General features: G+C 64.3%; 3 protein-coding genes across 3 annotated transcripts; 1 reads left to right on the forward strand and 2 right to left on the reverse strand.

The window, feature by feature from the left end:
• Nucleotides 1-45: 45 nt before the first annotated feature.
• On the reverse strand, nt 46-2,706 carry DNAJC14 (DnaJ heat shock protein family (Hsp40) member C14). The gene is given in 8 exon segments (XM_065858967.2): nt 46-377; nt 380-403; nt 406-524; nt 594-754; nt 836-955; nt 1,043-1,149; nt 1,223-2,339; nt 2,564-2,706. Coding segments are annotated over 8 exon segments (2,010 nt in total). The 5' UTR covers nt 2,692-2,706; the 3' UTR covers nt 46-143.
• Nucleotides 2,707-3,149: 443 nt separating this feature from the next.
• LOC136113780 (transmembrane protein 198-like) lies at nt 3,150-5,460 on the forward strand. Its single transcript, XM_065859000.2, is given in 4 exon segments — nt 3,150-3,511; nt 3,967-4,530; nt 4,979-5,065; nt 5,068-5,460. Coding segments are annotated over 4 exon segments (936 nt in total). The 5' UTR covers nt 3,150-3,318; the 3' UTR covers nt 5,160-5,460.
• Nucleotides 5,461-5,607: 147 nt separating this feature from the next.
• Nucleotides 5,608-7,511, reverse strand: PYM1 (PYM homolog 1, exon junction complex associated factor). The gene is made up of 3 exons (XM_065859018.2): nt 7,401-7,511; nt 6,757-6,850; nt 5,608-6,362 (listed from the first exon to the last, which is right to left on the reverse strand). The coding sequence occupies exons 1-3, from the start codon at nt 7,429-7,431 to the stop codon at nt 5,864-5,866; spliced, it is 624 nt and encodes a 207-aa protein (XP_065715090.1). The 5' UTR covers nt 7,432-7,511; the 3' UTR covers nt 5,608-5,863.
• Nucleotides 7,512-19,775: the final 12,264 nt, after the last annotated feature.

The following is a 19,775-nucleotide window of genomic DNA, read 5'->3' on the forward strand; positions in this document are numbered from 1 at the left end:
GCCCGTTGCCCCCCACCCCCACAAACCCGTTGTTAGTTTTCTGTATATAGAAATAAGATTTTCTTCTTTTTTTTTTTAAAAAAAAGGAAAAATATATTTCTTTTTAATTGGAAAAAGCCCTTTCCGTGCCCGCCCGGTGCCGCTCAGCGCTGGAACGGCCGCCGCACCTTCTTCCTCCTCTTGTGCTTGGCCTCCCCCTTAGGGCCGGTGCCCTCGGCCCTGGAGGGAGGCGCGGGGGGGGGCGGCGGGAAGGGGCCCCCCCCGGCTGCTGCCCCCGGCCCCCCCTGAAAGACGCGGGTGAAGAAATCCTGCAGGTCCGCAGCTGAGGGGGGGGCGCTCTTGGGGGTGTTCCTGAGGGGTACCAGGGGGTTTGGGGGGTCTGGCTGAGCCAGGAGCGCCCCCGTTTCCCCCGGGTGCCCCCCACACTGACCTGTGCCGCGCGGCACCCCGGGAGCCGCAGGAGATGTGGTAGGGGACACGGTGGGTGTCGGGGGCGATGCCCACGCGCTGGCAGCCAGCCCACTCTGCGGAGAGACATGGTGACGAGGCGGGAACGCCCAGGGGCCCCGCGGCACGGGGCGGGCAGCACTCACCTGTGATGTCGTAGATCTTCCCCTCCATCATGGCCAGGTAGGTGATTTTCAGCCCCAGGAGACTGGACTCGGCCCAGAAGTCGCCCTCCTCGGCCGGGTGCAGCCCCCCGCACTCCCCGCAGTACCGCGCGCTCAGCGGGTCCCGCTCCAGCTCAAACCTCCTGTGGGGTTGACACGTTCACACAGCCCCTCCCCATGAGACCCTGGAATGGCTTTGGGGACCCCCCCACCCCGACACCCACTTGTGCTTCCCCTGGCACTTGCTGCACATCATGGTGTTCATGGCATCGCGTAGATTGTCCTGCAGCCGGCTCAGGAACGCGCCCACCGAGCGCGACAGCTCCTGCTCTGCCAGCCGCTTGCTTGGGGGGGGGGGGGGGCACAGAACACAACAGGATCATGAGGGATCCCCAAAATCTGCCACCGCCCCTCTGTGTCCCCGCACTCACAGCTCATACTCCCTGCGCCGCTCAGGGCTGCTGACGATGTCCCAGGCTGCCCGCAGCACCTTGAACGCTGCCTCCGCCCGTGGGTGCTCGTTCTTGTCCGGGTGCACCTGGCGGGGGGTGGAACAGAACCCTCAGCGCCATGTTTTGGGGAAGGGACACCCTGCCCCAGCCCCCTCGTACCAGCACAGCCAGGCGGCGATAGGCTCTGCGCAGCTCTGCATCTGACGCCGTTGCCTCCACCCCGAGTACTTGGAAGGGGTTCAGCTGCTCCTCGGGGATGTTGGCTGCAGCCAAGAGCCGCTGCGTCTCCTCCCCGGCACCGGGAGCCCCCCCAGCACAACTGGGCGCTGCATCTCCCCCCTGTTGTGTCCCACCCCCCTGCAGCCAGTCCCGGAGTCGGTGCCACGTCCCGCTGTCCCCGAGCAGCCCCCACGTCCTGTGCAGCGCAGCCGCCGCCTCCAGCAGCTGCACCACCCGCCGGGTCCCAGCCAGCTGCACCGTGCCGGCGGCCACTGCGGCAGCACCGAGCCGCAGGCAGCCCAGGAGCAGCACCAGGAGCAGCAGCAGCAGTGCCAGGAGCAGCCAGAGCAGCCGCAGGATGAACCGGGCCCCAGCACCCAGCCACCGGGCTGCCTGCCGACGCCAACCCCGCACTGAGCCACGGTCACCGAAGCAGCAATAGGAGCCGAGCAGCCGCTCGCCAGCCTCTGTGCCCAACCGGAGCACTCGGGCGAGCAGCCCCCGGTAACTGGCCGGCAGGCCTTGGTAACCCGCCGGCTCCTCCGCCAGCCCTGGCAGCTCAGCCCTGTCCCCGCGGCTCCTCCTGCGTGGCGGCCGGTGCCGTCGGCCTGCGGTGCTGTCACGCCGCCTGCCGTTCTCCTTCTCCTTGGGAGCCGAATGCTGGCGCTGCCGCCGCTGTGGCCTCCGGGTTCCTGTCCCATCCTCGTCCTCCCTGGTGCCAGAAGCGTCCTGGCGGCGGCAGCTCAGGCTGCAGGATCCGTCCGGCCGCTCGGCTGCGCGGCTGGAGAGGGCGGCCGCTTCCCCCCAGCACCGGCAGGAGCAGCTGGGCCCGGGCAGGTCATGCTCGTCGTCCTCATCCTCCAGCCCGGGCGCCGGTGACCGCCCGCAGCTCCCGTTTGTGGCAGCGCTGTCCACCGCGGCGCTGCCGCCGCCCCCGGGGGATTCCCGGCTCCTGCCGCTTCCTTCGGCCGCGGCCGCTTCCCGGTGGCGGGGCTGCTCCATGCCCGCGGCCCCGTGCTGCCCGGCCGGCTCTAGGTCACAGCCATCCCGACGGACCCTGTGACGAGAGCGGGGTCAGCGCGGCCCCGGGAACCCCGACCCGGCCCGGCCCCGAGGACCCCCAGCCCAGTCCCGGTTGCCCACAGGCCTCCGCCCTTCCAGGGGACGCTTTTGTGCCGATTTCAGGCGATTTCACCCCAAACGCGCAGCTCGGGGCCCCGCTCGGCCGCCGCCGCCTCCCTCCCTGCGCCCCCCTCCAACGGGGACCCCGCGGACGCTCACGGTGCCCGGGGAGGGCGGGGGGTCGCCACCACCTCCCGACCCCCCCCGGAGTTCCTCAGCCACCTCACTTCCGCCTTCCGCCCACAGCTACCGCCCACTTCCGGGGGCGTGGCGCAGCGCAGGAGCATCTTTCATTGTGCCACTCCCACTTAGAGCAGCGGTGACCGCCCCTTAAAAGGGCAACGTCCCGCCGCTTAAAAGGACAACGCCCGCCTCTTAAAGGGGCAGCGCCCCCTCGCCGTGAACTCCGTGGCCGTCCCGGGAAGGGACCCAGGCGTCCTGCGCTGAGCCCTGTCACGTGCCCCAGCGCACAAAGCACCTCTGTCTCGGCCGAGGGGCCCGTTGTGCCCCCGGGGAGACCCAGCAGGGGCCGCAGTGTCACCCACCCCCACTCGAGTCCGGCTCCACGCGAGTTCCGGTGCCACCGAGGGGCTCCCGCCCCGTAACCCACGTCCTTCCCCCGTCTTGTCCCCGCCCCACGGGGGTCCCGGTCCCGCAGTTCCCGCCCCCGGCCCCGCGCGGGACCCCTCGCTCCCCCCCGACCTCGCTCCCGCCCGATCGCGGCTCCGCGTCCCGGGTGAGTTCCGGGGTGGGGCGGCGGGACCGAGCGGTGCCCCCCACACCCGGCCCCCAGTAACTCCCAGTGCGGCGGCCCCGGAGAGCACCGCCCCCGTCCCGTCCCCACACCAGCTCCCAGTGTCCGCAGTAGCTTCCAGTTCCCTCTCCCACTCCCCCACCCGCCCAGTTCCCCCCAGATGTCCCCCTCCCCAGATGTACGGGGGGCAGGGTGCAGGGGGGCTCAGCGGGGGGCTCAGCACCCCCTCCGCCCCGCAGCCATGGAGCCCAGTGTCCTCCCCTGTGCCCCGGAGCCGCGACTCTCATATGAGCCCGTCCCTGCCGCCCTCTGTGCCCTCGGGAGCGTCTTCGGGCTGGTCTGTGGCTGCTTCGGTGAGCAGGGGGGTCACAGGTTGAGGGCAGAGATGGGGTACATGAGGGGCTCATTTGGGGGACATGAGGGGCAGAACTGGGGGGGCACGGGGGCTCATTTGGGGGACACGGTTGGGAGACAAAGTTGGGGGCACAGCTAGGGAGTACAACTGGGGGAACACAGCTGAGGTTCACTGGGGGATATGGGGGAGTTATGGGGTCACTGGTGGAGGCACAGCAGGCACACGGTGAGGGGCTTTGCAGGGACATGGGGACAAGGAGTGGGGGGTTTATGTGGGACATGGCCATGGGGCAGAGCTGGGGGGCACAGCGCGGGGGGGAACATGTTGGGGAACGGCCTGGGGGGCACAGCTGGGGAACACAGTGGGGAGGCACAGCAGGAGACAGAGCTGCGAGGCAGAGTTGGGGGGCACAGCTGGAGACACGGCCAGAAGTGCCCCCGTGTCTTCCCCCAGGCTACCGCTGCTTCAAGGCCACCATGTTCCTGTCGGGGCTACTCTTCGGCTCCACCGTCATCTTTCTCCTGTGCCGGCAGGAGCGGGAGCTGCAGCTGAGCTTGGAGGCCAGCGCCGCTGTCACTGCGGCCATCGGGCTGCTATGCGGGCTGCTCACTGTGCTGCTCCGTGCTGTCGGGCTCTTTGCCACTGGGCTGCTGCTGGGGCTGCTCGTGGCCACCGCCGCGCTGGTCACAGTGCTGCCACCACCGCCGAGCCCCTGGGTGACGGCGGGGATGCTGCTGGGGCTGGCGCTGCTCTGCGCCCTCCTGGCGCTGTGCTGGCCCAAGGCCATCACCATCCTGGCCACTGCTGCCTTTGGCGCTGCTGTTGTGGTTGTGTGTGCAGATTACCTGGCTGAGGGGCTGGTGCTGGTGGCCCACATCACGGCACGGCTGCAGCTGGCGCCGGCGCGGGCGCTGTGCTGGCACGAGTGGCTGCTGCTGAGCGCCTGGCCTGTGCTCAGCATCCTCTGCGTCCTGCTGCAGTGGCGGGTGACGGCCAGCGGCTTCTCCCATCGTGACGGTGAGGGACAGGGAGGACACAGCGGGACGCCAGGCCTGGTGGGTCTGGGAGGACAGGGGATGGTGGTGGGAGTGGCTGGTAGGGACAAGGGTGTCACCAGGGATGGCTGCAGGGACAGGAATGGCCCTGGGGACCAGGACAGGGGTGTCACCAGGGATGAGGACACAAAGACAGGGATGGCCGTGGGGACAGGAATGGGTGTCCCCAAGGATGGCCATGGAGATAGGGGAGGCCACGGGGACAGGGGTGACACCAGGGGTGGCCGTGGGGACAATAACGACCATGGGGACAGATATGGCTGTAGGGATGGGGTGACACTCGGCTGACGACAAGGCTGTCACCAGGGGTGGCTGTGGGACACGAAGCAGCCATGGGGCTGGGGGTGTCACTGCGGTGGGGCCAGGGTTGTCACGGGGGTGGGGACACTGACACCCTCCCCTGCCCATAGCCCCCCACAGCCGGTGGCAGCGGCCGCAGCAGCCAGAGCTCAAGTGCAGGCAGAGCCCGGCCCCTCCCGAGGGCACCCACCGCTGCCGAACCCCCCGGTGACACGCCAGGTGGGCGACGTGCTGCCCCCGGTGAGTGGGGGTCCTGGGGGGGCCGTGCCGGGGCCTGAGGGGCCACGCTGAGCCCCCCCATGAGCTCCCCATGCAGCCTGCAGGACCGGCAGCTGGAGAGTGGCACCGTACCGGGACACCCACCTGCCCCGTGTCCCATCTGTCCCCCTCTCGCATCCCCTGTGTCCCTGCCTGTAAACTTCCTACATGCCTCAGGGCACCCCCCCGCTCTCACTGCACCCGCCCTTTAAATAGGCAAATGGAGTGCCATACGCACCGCCCCCTCATGGGGGTGTGGCAGGGGGGCGGGGCTTAATGCCACGTGGTTATTGCAGCCCTCCCCACCTCAAAAATAAAACCCCACTCATATTTTTGTAGGACCTACTCAAACCCTGCGCTCCCCCCACCCCGAAAGACTCAATGCCCCGCGGAGGTGGGAGGTCTCACCCTCCCTGGGACCCCCTGACACCCCCCAGGACCATGGTAACACCCCCCACCCTCAGGCAGAGCCCACCCAGGGTCACCACTGTGGTTTTATTATTGCCTGAAGGATCAAAAGAAGAAGGGAGAAAGAGGCCGCAACACAAAACACGACAGGGGGGCGGGGCAGGGCCGTGGCCCCATCCCAAATAAAATTAAAAAAAAACCCACCTCCAGCTGGGAGCAGCTGGTTGGTGACACCGAGAACGACCGTCATGGAACAAAACCGCCCAAATTGAACTGAACCCCGGGGTCGGGCAGGAACCACTCCCCAACCCCCACTGGGCCCCCCACCCTTACAAGTCCTGCTCCAACTCCCACAGTTCCTGCTCCAGCGTTTTCCGTCTCCCCAGTTTCTCCAGCTGCTCCTTCGTTGGCTGCTTCACATCCCCGGCATCCACGCGCTGCTGCAGCTCCTCCACCTGCCGCAGCTTCTTCTTCAGGTTCTTGATTTTGCGGCTTCTCTCGGCGCTGGGGGCGTCCCCCGCCTCTGCAGGAGGGCCAGGGGGACAGCCCGGCTGCGGCGCAGCTGCGTGACTGTCCCCTGGGGGTCCCCCGTTGTCCCCTCCGGCCAGCGAGACCTTTTCCAGCGCCTGGATCAGTCCGTCTGCCTCCCGCTCCCCCTTCTCCTGCTGCTGCTTCCGTTTCTCTTTGCGTTTTAAGTTCCTTTTGGCTGTTTTAGACAGTCCAGTTTCGGCGTTGTCAGCACGGCTGGGTGGTGCTGCGGCCTCCAGGCTCAGCCCCGGTGGCAGCTCGGGTTTGCTTTTGAAAAACTTCACGTATTTGTTCTCGTACCTGCGGCAAATGAGGATTCCTTGAAAGCACTGCTCCCCCCCGCGGTGACAACCCCCCTGTTACCAAACACCACAACCGCCCGGCACCTCCTATGTGGAGCAGCCCCCAAATCTGGCTCTTTTCTGCTGGGCTCTGCCCCCTCCCCCGCACAGCCTCCCCACATCCTGAGCTTCTCCGGCATCCTGAGCTTCTCCGGGGGGGACGCGGGGTCGGGGAACGGTACGTACCGGCAGCACGCGACTTACAGGGGAGGGGTGGGGGGATCGTAATTGGCTCAGGCACCTGGAAAGAGACTGAGACCTCGAGACGTCACCCTTGCGGACAGAGGAGCCAGGATGGGAGCTCCCCCAACCCCAACCCAGGAGACACCCCTGTTCCCCACCCCCCCACTCACACTGGCACCTCCTCCTGCGGAACGTATCCCTCCTTCACTCGCCGCTGCTTCCGCCACGTCCCGTCCGGCCGCTGCGTGGATGCGATGTACTTCCCTGCGGGGACACGGAGCGTTGGGGGGACCACAGGATGTCCCCAGGGGGGGCTGGGACATACCACTGAACCTGCAAGGGCCCCTGGATACCCCTCCAGACACCCCCCGGGTGACCTGGGACACCCCACAGCCACCTTGGGGGCTCTAGGACAGCCCAAAGACCTCCCTGGGACATCCCCAGGCCCCCCAAGACACCCCGGGGGGAGCTGGGACACCCCAGAAACCTCCTGGGACCCCTCCAGACCCCTCGGGGTGCCCACAAAGCCCCACGGGGGCTCCCCCTGTCCCGGGGAGTCCAGCCCCACAGAGCCCGGAGAGGCGGGACCTGCCCCACAGCGCCCAGGACGGGCGGACAAAGCCCCTGACGGACCGGGATGGGGGGGAAAAAGCCCCCAAGGGATCGGGACGAAGAGAAAAAAGCCCCGGGACCCCCCTAGGCGGCGGGGCCGGGACCGGCCTCACAAACAGCGAGTGCGGGGGAGGCCCCGCGGCTCGGGGGCGGCGGGGGCGCTGTCGCGGGGATGCGGGGGCCGCAGCGGAGCCGCGCTCACCGGTCTCGTCAGTCACATAGGGAGTCGCCATCTTGCGAGCGCGAAACACTTCCGGCCTTCCGGGCCCCGCCCCGGAAGTGGGGGCAGAGACGGGAGCGGGGCGGGGCAGCGGAGGAGAAAGCGCCGCGGGGCCGGCGGCCGTTTTGGCCTTAAAGGGGCAGGTCCCCGAGCGGGGGGCACTCCCGGCATGCACCGGGAGAGATACCAACCCCCATCCCCTCCCGGCGTTGCCATGGCGACCGTAGGCCGGACGCCCCCCCTCCCGTCCTGTGCCCGTCGCCATGTCGCCAAGCCCCGTCCTGTCACCCCCAGCCCTGGGGGGAGTCAGGGGCGGTGTCACGCCGAAGGGGAAAGGGGGGCAGCAGGACAAGCGTGCGTGTTCAGCCCCCGGCCCCTGAGAGTCAGACGCTGCGGGTGCCGCGGGCCGGCAGAGCAAGGCGGGAGCGCTACCCTTCCGCCACCGGCGGGCGGCGCTGCTCGTTCCCGGGACTCGCGGCCGTCCCGCGGCAGATGCGCATTCGTGCCGCGGCTCTTTGTGGCTTTTTTGGTTTGTTGTGTTTGTTTTTTGTTGTTTTTTAATGCGGGATTCCCGCGGAACGCGGCACGGCCGCTCGCCCGGGCTGCCGCGGCGCTCTCAGGGCTGCCGTCCTGTGGCGAAACTCAGGTACTGCAGCGCACGACCAGCAAGGAAAATCAAAGGTAAGGGTTTTTCTGGTGTAGGTAAACACACACACAGCTTTTTAGTATAAAGTGAATTACCGAGGTTTGTTCTTTACTTTTTAATTTCACTCCTGGAAGCTGCACGCTTTCAGCTTTACTGACTGAGCCAGGCGCGCTGACAGTGATTGCTGAACGAGTTGGGATTTTTTACTGTGTCCAGCCTTGTATGGGGGGTCTGTTTTCACTTGCAGGTTGGACTTGGAGTTGAAATAGAAGTTCCCCAGGCCTAGGTTAGTGTTAGGGTCACGGTGAGAGTCAGCGGTAGGTCAGGGTTAGCGTTAGGGTTAGGGTTATGATTAGGCTTAGGGTTAGGTTACAGTTAGGCTTAGGTTACGGTCAGGGTTACGGTTAGGTTTAGGCGTAGGCCTAGGCCTAGGTTAGCGTTACGGTCATGGTCAGGGTTAGGGTTAGGTTTAGGCCTAGGCTTAGGTTAGGGTCACGGTCAGAGTCAGGACTAGGTCAAGGTTAGGTTTAGGGTTAGGGTTCGGGTTTGGATTAGGTTTAGGGTTAGGCTGAGGTTACAATTAGGTTTAGGGTTAGGCTTAGGTTACAGTCAGGCTTAGGTATAGGCTTAGACTTGGTTTAGGGTTAGGGTTATGGTCAGAGTCAGGGTTAGGTTAGGGTTAGGTTTAGGATTAGGCTGAGGGTAGGCTTAAGGTACAGTTAGGGTTAGGTTAGGGTTAGGTTTAGGGTAAGGGCTAGGTTTAGGATTAGGCTGAGGGTAGGCTTAGGGTACAGTTAGGCTTAGGTTAGGGTTAGGTTTATAGTTATGGTTTAACTTAGGTTAGGGTTAGTGTCACGGTTATGGTAAGGGTAAGTGTTAGGTTAGGGTTAGGCCAGGGTTAGCCTGTCAGGGTCTGTGAGGGCCCGACAGGGCCTGACAAGGCTCGATGAAGCCCCACAGAGCCCAACAGGGCCCAAGAAGGCCTTACAGAACGTGAAAAGGCCCGACAGAGCCCGACAGAACGTGAAAAGGCCCGACAGAGCCCGACAGAATTACACAAGGTCTGACAGGGCTCATCAAGGCTTGATAAAGCCCGACAGAGCCCAAAAAGGCGCGACAGGTCCTGACAGAACCTGAGAGACCAACAGAGCATGACAAGGCCCGACAGGGCCCAACACGGCGCGACAGGGCCCAACACGGCGCGACAGGGCCTGACAGAGCCCAAAAGGGCATGACGAGGCCTGAGAGAACCAAACAGGGCCCGATAGAGCCCGATGAGCCCAACAGAGCTCGAAAAGGTCCGACAAAGCCCGAGAGAGCCTGTTAATACATGTTAATACAACATCTTTCTCTTAAATTCATCACAAGCATGTCCTTATGATAACAATAAAAATCTATAGCAACACAATTTTGAAGTGTAACATGCCTAATACCATTGACATCTACTATTAATTGAGTTAGTATCTCAGAAGTTAGATTGGCGAAGCAGAGTTTAACAATTTAAATTCTCTTCCGGTCTCAAAATTACTAGATAACAATATAAGCGATTACTCTAATGCGTAAGGTTGCATCCTAAGGGGGAACAAGGTGGAATTTTAGCAGTGGAGCCGGTTCCCATTTTGTAATTATCTCCCCACCCAAAATTCTTTTGGTACCAAATATAAATATGCAAACTAAAATACTGAGCTCAGATATGAAAACCAAATACCAAGTTCAAATACGCAGATAGATCAGAGTTACACTTGTTCAAGACAATCTCTCAATTTTTGCATTGCATCTTCGGGCCGCTCACTGCTCAGCCAGGTCGAGGTACCTCTGGGTCTCCCTGACAAAACGGGTCAGCGCGCGCCGGAGCCCCATCGGCACCCGCCCCCCGCCGCCGCAGCGAGCTGGACCCGGCAAGGCTTTTATCGGTATCTCATCTGGTGTGCTACAGCTGCTATCCCAAAACAGGATTCTTTACATGATGCGCATACAAAAGAGCCAAATCCAGCACATCAAGACACAGCTGATCACAGAGTTGCGCAAATCTGGATATTGGAATAAAGCTAGCGTGCTAGAAAGAAAAGTAACAGCCATTACACATAAAATCTTATAATCACATTCCCGCAGTAAGGAACTAAATTACTCACGATCTTCTGTAATGTCACAAAACGCACATTTTGAGTCAACGGATTCTCATGATTTAACAGTCTGTGAACTTACTGCACCATATCACAGACAAAGACCTATTAAACTGTAATGTTCTTAAACAGATACCTACAAAGAAAACAGGTTAATAAGGAAAGCGTCTTGCAGACTTCAGCAAGTTTACCGTGACCTGTGTGTTATCAGTTAACTCTCTCTCAGCTTGTTGAAGTTCAAACCCTTCCACCCGTAAAACTGTCTGAAACGATGTAACGATCTCTCGTAGGGATTTATTTTGTCCTACTCTTATCACCTTAAAAACCAACATTAATTGCAAGCGTTATATTTCAACATTGTATTCTCCAGACACTTTTCCCAATCATTTAACTTATACAGCAGCCACCATTAATTACAATATTTTACAAGATCTTCCTTCCTCATATTTCCAAGCGCTTTCCTATGTTTTAAAACACCTCCCGATACCGATTTCTCAGGAACGCAACTGAAAACAGTAATTTCTGACCCCATCTTGTAAGCAAAAACCATGAGAAGAGGGAGGGAGGGGGGGAAAGCACAGGGCTGCTTGCAGCGCGAGCGGGAAAAGCGGGGAGAAAGTTTTACGGTGTACTTATACCACAAAGAAACAATTCTAACAACCACCAGCGAAACCATTAACTCACATTCCTGACAAGCTGCTTGATTTTCAGAGGGGCGATACACAGAAGCACGTAATAAGTACCGTAAAACCCGCAGATAACACGTCGATAGCAAACATTAGCGTTCTGTACTGCTAATTTCAACACCGGGGCTTCCTTAATTTCTAAGTTTGCAACCTGTTTATTGATGGTCTCTTGAACATGATCAATAAATTGCATGTAATTCTCACTGGGACCCTTATAGTATTTATAAAAGATTTGGCTGCTTTGTTGGTTTCAGACACCTCTACTATAGCTTGATATGCAAGGTCTGTCGACCGCCTCAGGATTTAAGAAACTAGCAGCGCCTGTAATTGCGGTGTATCAATTAGCGTCTGTTCCAAGAGCCGGGATACCTGTCCCTTTCAACGAGTCCCCATCGTTCCGTCCTAAACGATCTATAGCCGTTAGATTGCATAGGTCTAATTTTGCTTGAGTCTTTCACAGTTTTTATCCGATCTCGGGGCAACATGTACACATACACGTACACAAACCCGACAGGGCCTGACGGAGCCCGACAGGGCCCAAGCAAACCCGACAGGGCCCGACGGAGCCTGACAGGGCCCGAGAAAACCCGACAGGGCCCGAGCAACCCCCACAGGGCCCGACGGAGCCCGACAGGGCTAGAGCAAACCCGACAGGGCCCGACCAAACCCGACAGGGCCCGACGGAGCCCGACCGAGCCACAGGGCCTGACAACTCCTGACAGAGCCCGACATAGCGCTACAGGGCCCGAGCAAACCCGACGGAGCCCGACCGAGCCACAGGGCCTGACAACTCCTGACAGAGCCCGACATAGCGCTACGGGGCCCGACCAAACCCGACAGGGCCCGAGCAAACCCGACAGGGCCCGATGGAGCCCGATAGGGCCCGAGCAAACCCGACAGGGCCCGACCGAGCCACAGGGCCTGACAACTCCAGACAGAGCCCAACATAGAGCTACAGGGCCCGACCAAACCCAACAGGGCCCGACCAAGCCTGACAGGGCCTGACAACTCCTGACAGAGCCCGACATACTGCTACAGGGTCCGAGCAAACCCGACAGGGCCCGACCAAACCCGACAGGGCCCGACCAAACTCGACAGGGCCCAACCGAGCCTGACAGGGCCTGACAACTCCCGACAGAGCCCGATATAGCGCTACGGGGCCCGACCAAACCTGGCAGGGCCCGACCGAGCCTGACAGGGCCTGACAACTCCTGACAGAGCCCGACATAGCGCTACAGGGCCCGACCAAACCCGACAGGGCCCGACCAAACGGACAGGGCCCGACCGAGCGCGACAGGGCCTGACAACTCCTGACAGAGCCCGACATACTGCTACAGGGTCCGACCAAACCCGACAGGGCCTGACCAAACTCGACAGGGCCCGACCAAACCTGACAGGGCCCAACCGAGCCTGACAGGGTCTGACAACTCCTGACAGAGCCCGACATAGCGCTACAGGGCCCGACCAAACCCGACAGGGCCCGACCAAACGGACAGGGCCCGACCGAGCGCGACAGGGCCTGACAACTCCTGACAGAGCCCGACATACTGCTACAGGGTCCGACCAAACCCGACAGGGCCTGACCAAACTCGACAGGGCCCGACCAAACCTGACAGGGCCCAACCGAGCCTGACAGGGTCTGACAACTCCTGACAGAGCCCGACATAGCGCTACAGGGCCCGACCAAACCCAACAGGGCCCGACCAAACGGACAGGGCCCGACCGAGCGCGACAGGGCCTGACAAGTACTGGCAGAGCCCGATATAGCGCTACGGGGCCCGACCAAATCCGGCAGGGCCCGACCGAGCCTGACAGGGCCTGACAACTCCTGACAGAGCCTGAAATAGCGCTACGGGGCCCGACCACATCCGACAGGGCCCGACCAAACCTGACAGGGCCCCACAGAGCACGACAGGGCCCGAGCAAACCCGACAGGGCCCGACGGAGCCCGACAGGGCCCGGGCAAACCCGACAGGGCCCGAGCAAACCCGACAGGGCTCGACGGAGCCTGACAGGGCTTGAGCAAACCCGACAGGGCCCGACGGAGACCGACAGGGCCCGAGCAAACCCGACAGGGCCCGACGGAGCCCGACAGGGCCCGAGCAAGCCTGACAGGGCCCGACTGAGCCCGACAGGGCCCGAGCAAACCTGGCAGGGCCCGACGGAGCCCGACAGGGCTAGAACAAACCCGACAGGGCCCGAGCAAACCCACAGGGCCCGACAGAGCCACAGGGCATGACAACTCCTGACAGAGCCCGACATAGCGCTACGGGGCCCGAGCAAACCCAACAGGGCCCGACGGAGCCTGACAAGGCCCGACGGAGCCCGATAGGGCTTGAGCAAACCCGACAGGGCCCAACGGAGCCCGACAGGGTCCAAGCAAACCCGACAGAGCCCGACGGAGCCTGACAGGGCCCGAGCAAATCCGACAGGACCCGAGCAAACCCGATAGGGCTCGACGGAGCCCGACAGGGCCCGAGCAAACCCGACAGGGCCTGACAGAGCCCGACAGGACCCGAGCAAACCCGACAGGGCCCGACTGAGCTCGACAGGGCCCGACTGAGCTCGACAGGGCCCGAGCAAACCCGACAGGGCCCGACGGAGGCTGACAGAGCCCGAGCAAACCCGACAGGGCCCGACCAAACCGACAGGGCCCGACCAAGCCTGACAGGGCCTGACAAGTACTGACAGAGCCCGATATAGCGCTACGGGGCCTGACCAAACCCGGCAGGGCCCGACCGAGCCTGACAGGGCTTGACAACTCCTGACAGAGCCCGAAATAGCGCTACAGGGCCCGACCACATCCGACAGGGCCCGACCAAACCTGACAGGGCCCCACGGAGCCCGACAGGGCCCGAGCAAACCCGACAGGGCCCGACGGAGCCCGACAGGGCTCGAGCAAACCCGACAGGGCCCGACAGAGCCCGACAGGGCCCGAGCAAACCCGGCAGGGCCCGACGGAGCCCGACAGGGCTAGAACAAACCCGACAGGGCCCGAGCAAACCCACAGGGCCCGACATAGCCACAGGGCGTGACAACTCCTGACAGAGACCGACATAGCGCTACGGGGCCCGAGCAAACCCGACAGGGCCCGACGGAGCCCAACAAGGCCCGACGGAGCCCGATAGGGCTTGAGCAAACCCGACAGGGCCCAATGGAGCCCGACAGGGTCCGAGCAAACCCGACAGAGCCCGACGGAGCCTGACAGGGCCCGAGCAAATCCGACAGGGCCCGAGCAAACCCGATAGGGCTCGACGGAGCCCGACAGGGCCCGAGCAAACCCGACAGGGCCTGACAGAGCCCGACAGGACCCGAGCAAACCCGACAGGGCCCGACTGAGCTCGACAGGGCCCGAGCAAACCCGACAGGGCCCGACGGAGGCTGACAGAGCCCGAGCAAACCCGACAGGGCCCGACCAAACCGACAGGGCCCGACCAAGCCTGACAGGGCCTGACAAGTACTGACAGAGCCCGATATAGCGCTACGGGGCCCGACCAAACCCGGCAGGGCCCGACCGAGCCTGACAGGGCCTGACAACTCCTGACAGAGCCCGAAATAGCGCTACAGGGCCCGACCACATCCGACAGGGCCCGACCAAACCTGACAGGGCCAGACGGAGCCCGACAGGGCCCGAGCAAACCCGACAGGGCCCGACGGAACCCGACAGGGCTCGAGCAAACCCGACAGGGCCCGACAGAGCCCGACAGGGCCCGAGCAAACACGACAGGGCCCGACGGAGCCTGACAGGGCCCGAGCAAACCGGACAGGGCCCGACGGAGCCTGACAGGGCTAGAGCAAACCCGACAGGGCCCGACCGAGCCTGACAGGGCCCGAGCAAACCCGACAGGGCCCGACTGAGCCACAGGGCCTGACAACTCCTGACAGAGCCCTACATAGCACTACGGGGCCCGACCAAACCCGACAGGGCCCGAGCAAGCCTGACAGGACCTGACAACTCCTGACAGAGCCCGACATAGCACTACGGGGCCCGAGCAAACCCGACAGGGCCCGACCAAACCCGACAGGGCCTGACAACTCCTGACAGAGCCCGACATAGAGCTACAAAGCCCGACCAAACCCGACAGGGCCCGAGCAAGCCTGACAGGACCTGACAACTCCTGACAGAGCCCGACATAGCGCTACAGGGCCCGACCAAACCCAACAGGGCCCGACCAAACCGACAGGGCCCGACTGAGCCTGACAGGGCCTGACAAGTACTGACAGAGCCCGATATAGCGCTACGGGGCCCGACCAAACCCGGCAGGGCCCGACCGAGCCTGACAGGGCCTGACAACTCCTGACAGAGCCCGACATAGCGCTATGGGGCCCGACCACATCCGACAGGGCCCGAGCAAACCTGACAGGGCCCCACAGAGCCCGACAGGGCCCGAGCAAACCCGACAGGGCCCGACGGAGCCCGACAGGGCCCGAGCAAACCCGACAGGGCCCCACGGAGCCCGACAGGGCCCGAGCAAACCCGACAGGGCTCGACGGAGCCCGACAGGGCCTGATGGAGCCCGATAGGGCTTGAGCAAACCCGACAGGGCCTGACAGAGCCCAACAGGGCCCGAGCAAACCCGAGAGGGCCCGACGGACCCCGACAGGACCCGACGGAGCCCTATAGGGCTTGAGCAAACCCGACAGGGCCCGATGGCACCCGACAGGGCCCGAGCAAACCCGACAGGGCCCGACGGAGCCCGACAGGGCCCGAGCAAACCCGACAGAGCCCGAGCAAACCCGACAGGGCTCGACGGAGCCTGACAGGGCCCGAGCAAACCCGACAGGGTCCGACAGAGCCCGACAGGGCTCGAGCAAAACCGACAGGGCCCTACGGAGCTTGACAGAGCCCGAGAAAACCCGACAGGGCCCGACGGAGCCACAGGGCCTGACAACTCCTGACAGAGCCCGACATAGCGCTACGGGGCCCGAGCAAACCCGACAGGGCCCGACGGAGACCGACAGGGCCCGATGGAGCCCGATAGGGCTTGAGCAAAACCGACAGGGCCCGACGGAGCCCGACAGGGCCCGAGCAAACTTGACAAGGCCCAACGGAGCCTGACAGGGCCCGAGCAAACCCGACAGGGCCCGAGCAAACCCGACAGGGCCCGAGCAAACCCGACAGGGCTCGACGGAGCCCGACAGGGCCCAAGCAAACCTGACAGGGCCCGAGAAAACCCGACAGGGCCCGACTGAGCCCGGCAGGGCCCGAGCAAACCCGACAGGGCCCGACGGAGCCCGACAGGGCCCGAGCAACCCCGACAGGGCCCGACAGAGCCCGACATGGTCCGAGCAAACCCGACAGGGCCCGACTGAGCTCGACAGGGCCCGACCAAACTGACAGGGCCCGACCGAGCCTGACAGGGCCTTACAAGTACTGACAGAGCCCGATATAGCGCTACGGGGCCCGACCAAACTCGACAGGGCCCGACCGAGCCTGACAGGGCCTGACAACTCCTGAGAGAGCCCGAAATAGCGCTACGGGGCCCGACCACATCTGACAGGGCCCGACCAAACCTGACAGGGCCCCACGGAGCCCGACAGGGCCCGAGCAAACCCGACAGGGCCCGACGGAGCCCGACAGGGCTCGAGCAAACCCGACAGGGCCCGACGGAGCCCGACAGGGCCCGAGCAAACCCGACAGGGCCCGACGGAGCCCGACAGGGCCCAAGCAAACACGACAGGGCCCGACGGAGCTTGACAGGGCCCGAGCAAACCCGACAGGGCCCGACGGAGCCCGACAGGACCCCAGCAAATTCGACAGGGCCCGAGCAAATCCGACAGGGCCCGACGGAGCCCGACAGGACCCGACGGAGACCGATAGGGCTTGAGCAAACCTGACAGGGCCCGACAAAGCCCGACAGGGCCCGAGCAAACCTGACAGGGCTCAACAGAGCCCGACAGGGCCGGAGCAAACCCGACAGGGACTGACGGAGCCCGACAGGGCCCGAGCAAACCCGACAGGGCCCGACGGAGCCCGACAGGGCCTGAGCAAACCCGACAGGGCCCGACGGAGCCCGACAGGGCCTGAGCAAACCCGACAGGGCCCGACGGAGCCCGACAGGACCCGAGCAAACCCGACAGAGCCCGACGGAAACCAACAGGCCCGAGCAAACCCGACAGGGCCCGACGGAGCCTGACAGGGCCCGAGCAAACCTGACAGGGCCCGATGGAGCCCTACAGGGTCCGAGCAAACACGACAGGGCCCGACGGAGCCCGACAGGGCCCGAGCAAACCCGACAGGGCCCGACGGAGCCCGACAGGGCCTGATGGAGCTCGATAGGGCTTGAGCAAACCCGACAGGGCGCGACAGAGCCCGACAGGGCCCGAGCAAACCCGAGACGGCCCGATGGAGCCCGAGAGGACCCGAGCAAACCTGACAGGGCCCGAGCAAACCCGACAGGGCCCGACGGAGCCCGACAGGACGCACCGGAGCCCGATAGGGCTTGAGCAAACCCGACAGGGCCCGACAAAGCTTGACAGGGCCCGAGCAAACCCGACAGGGCCCAACGGAGCCCGACAGGGCCCGAGCAAACCCGACAGGGCCCGACGGAGCCCGACAGGGCCCGAGCAAACACGACAGGGCCCGACGGAACTTGACAGGTCCCGAGCAAACCCGACAGGGCCCGACGGAGCCCGACAGGGCTCGAGCAAAACCGACAGGGCCCGACAGAGCGCGACAGGGCCCGAGCAAACCCGACAGGGCCCGACAGGGCCCGAGCAAACCCGACAGGGCCCGACGGAGCCCGACAGGGCCCGAGCAAACCCGACAGGGCCCGACGGAGCCCGACAGGGCCCGAGCAAACCCGACAGGGCCTGACGGAGCCTGACAGGGCCCGAGCAAACCTGACAGGGCTAGACGGAGCCCGACAGGGCCCGAGCAAACTCGACAGGGCCCGAGCAAACCCGACAGGGCCTGACGGAGCCTGACAGGGCCCGAGCAACCCCGACAGGGCCCGACAGAGCCCGACAGGGTCCGAGCAAACCCGACAGGGCCCGACTGAGCTCGACAGGGCCCGACCAAACCGACAGGGCCCGACCGAGCCTGACAGGGCCTGACAAGTACTGACAGAGCCCGATATAGTGCTACGGGGCCCGACCAAACTCGGCAGGGCCCGACCGAGCCTGACAGGGCCTGACAACTCCTGAGAGAGCCCGAAATAGCGCTACGGGGCCCAACCACATCTGACAGGGCCTGACCAAACCTGACAGGGCCCCACGGAGCCCGACAGGGCCCGAGCAAACCCGACAGAGCCCGACGGAGCCCGACAGGGCTCGAGCAAACTCGACAGGGCATGACGGAGCCTGACAGGGCCCGAGCAAACCCGACAGGCCCGAGCAAACCCGACAGGGCCCGACAGAGCCAGACAGAGCCCGAGCAAACCCGACAGGGCCTGACGGAGCCTGACAGGGCCCGAGCAAACCCGACAGGGCCCGAGCGAACCTGACAGGGCCTGACAAGGCCCGACAGGGCCTGAGCAAACCCGACAGGACCCGACAAAGCCTTACAGGGTCCGATGGAGCCCGACAGGGTCCGAGCAAACCCGACATGGCCCGAGCAAACCCGACAGGGCTCGATGGAGCCCGACAGGGCCCGAGGAAACCCGACAGGGCCCGACGGAGCCCGACAGGGCCCGAGCAAACCCGACAGGGCTCGACGGAGCCTGACAGGGCCCGACGTAGCCCGACAGGGCCCGAGGAAAACAGACAGGGCCCGACGGAGCCCGACAGGGCCCGAGCAAACCCGACAGGGCCCGAGCAAACCCGACAGGGCCCGATGGACCCTGACAGGGCCGAGCAAACCCGACAGGGCTCGACGGAGCCCGACAGGGCCCGAGCAAATCCGACAGGGCCCGAGCAAACCTGACAGGGCTCGATGGAGCCCGACAGAGCCCGAGGAAACCCGACAGGGCTCGACGGAGCCCGACAGGGCCCGAGCAAACCCGACAGGGTCCGACGAAGCCTGACAGGGCTTCAGCAAACCCGACAGGGCCCGAGCAAACCCGACAGGGTCCGAGGAAACCAGACAAGGCCCGACGGAGCCCGACAGGGCCCGAGCAAACCCGACAGGGCTTGACGGAGCCTGACAGGGCCTGAGCAAACCCGACAGGGCCCGAGTAAACCCGACAAGGCCCAACGGAGCCCGACAGAGTCCGAGCAAACCCGACAGGGCCCGAGCAAACCTGACAGGACCTGACAAAGCCTGACAGGGCCCGACGGAGCCCGACAGGACCCGAGCAAACCCGAAAGGGCCCGACGGAGCCTGACAGGGCTCGATGGAGCCCGACAGTACCCGAGGAAACCAGACAGGGCCCGACGGAGCCCTACAGGGCCCGAGCAAACCCGACAGGGCCTGAGCAAATCCGACAAGGCCCGACAGAGCCCGACAGGGTTCGAGCAAACCCGACAAAGCCCGAGGAAACCCGACAGGGCTTGAGGGAGCCCGACAAGGCCCGAGCAAACCCGACAGGGCCCGACGGAGCCTGAGAGGGCCCGAGCAAACCGGAGAGGGCCCGACAGAGCCTGACAGGGCCCGAGCAAACCCGACAGGGCCCGACGGAGCTCGACAGAGCCTGAGTAAACCCGACAGGGCCCGACAGGGCCCGAGCACACTTGACAGGGTCCGTCGAAGCCTGACAGGGCTTCAGCAAACCCGACAGGGCCCGAGCAAACCCGACAGGGCCCGAGCAAACCCGAAAGGGCCCGACGGAGCCTGACAGGGCTCGATGGCGCCCGACAGGGCCCGAGGAAACCCGACAGGGCCCGACGGAGCCCGATAGGGCCCGAGCAAACCCGACAGGGCCTGACGGAGCCTGACAGGGCCCGAGCAAACCCGACAGGGCCCGCTGGAGCCCGACAGAGCCCGAGCAAACCCGACAGGACCTGACAAAGCCTGACAGGGCCC

Source organism: Patagioenas fasciata, chromosome 28, assembly GCF_037038585.1.
Source record: "Patagioenas fasciata isolate bPatFas1 chromosome 28, bPatFas1.hap1, whole genome shotgun sequence".
Taxonomy (NCBI): Eukaryota; Metazoa; Chordata; class Aves; order Columbiformes; family Columbidae; genus Patagioenas; species Patagioenas fasciata.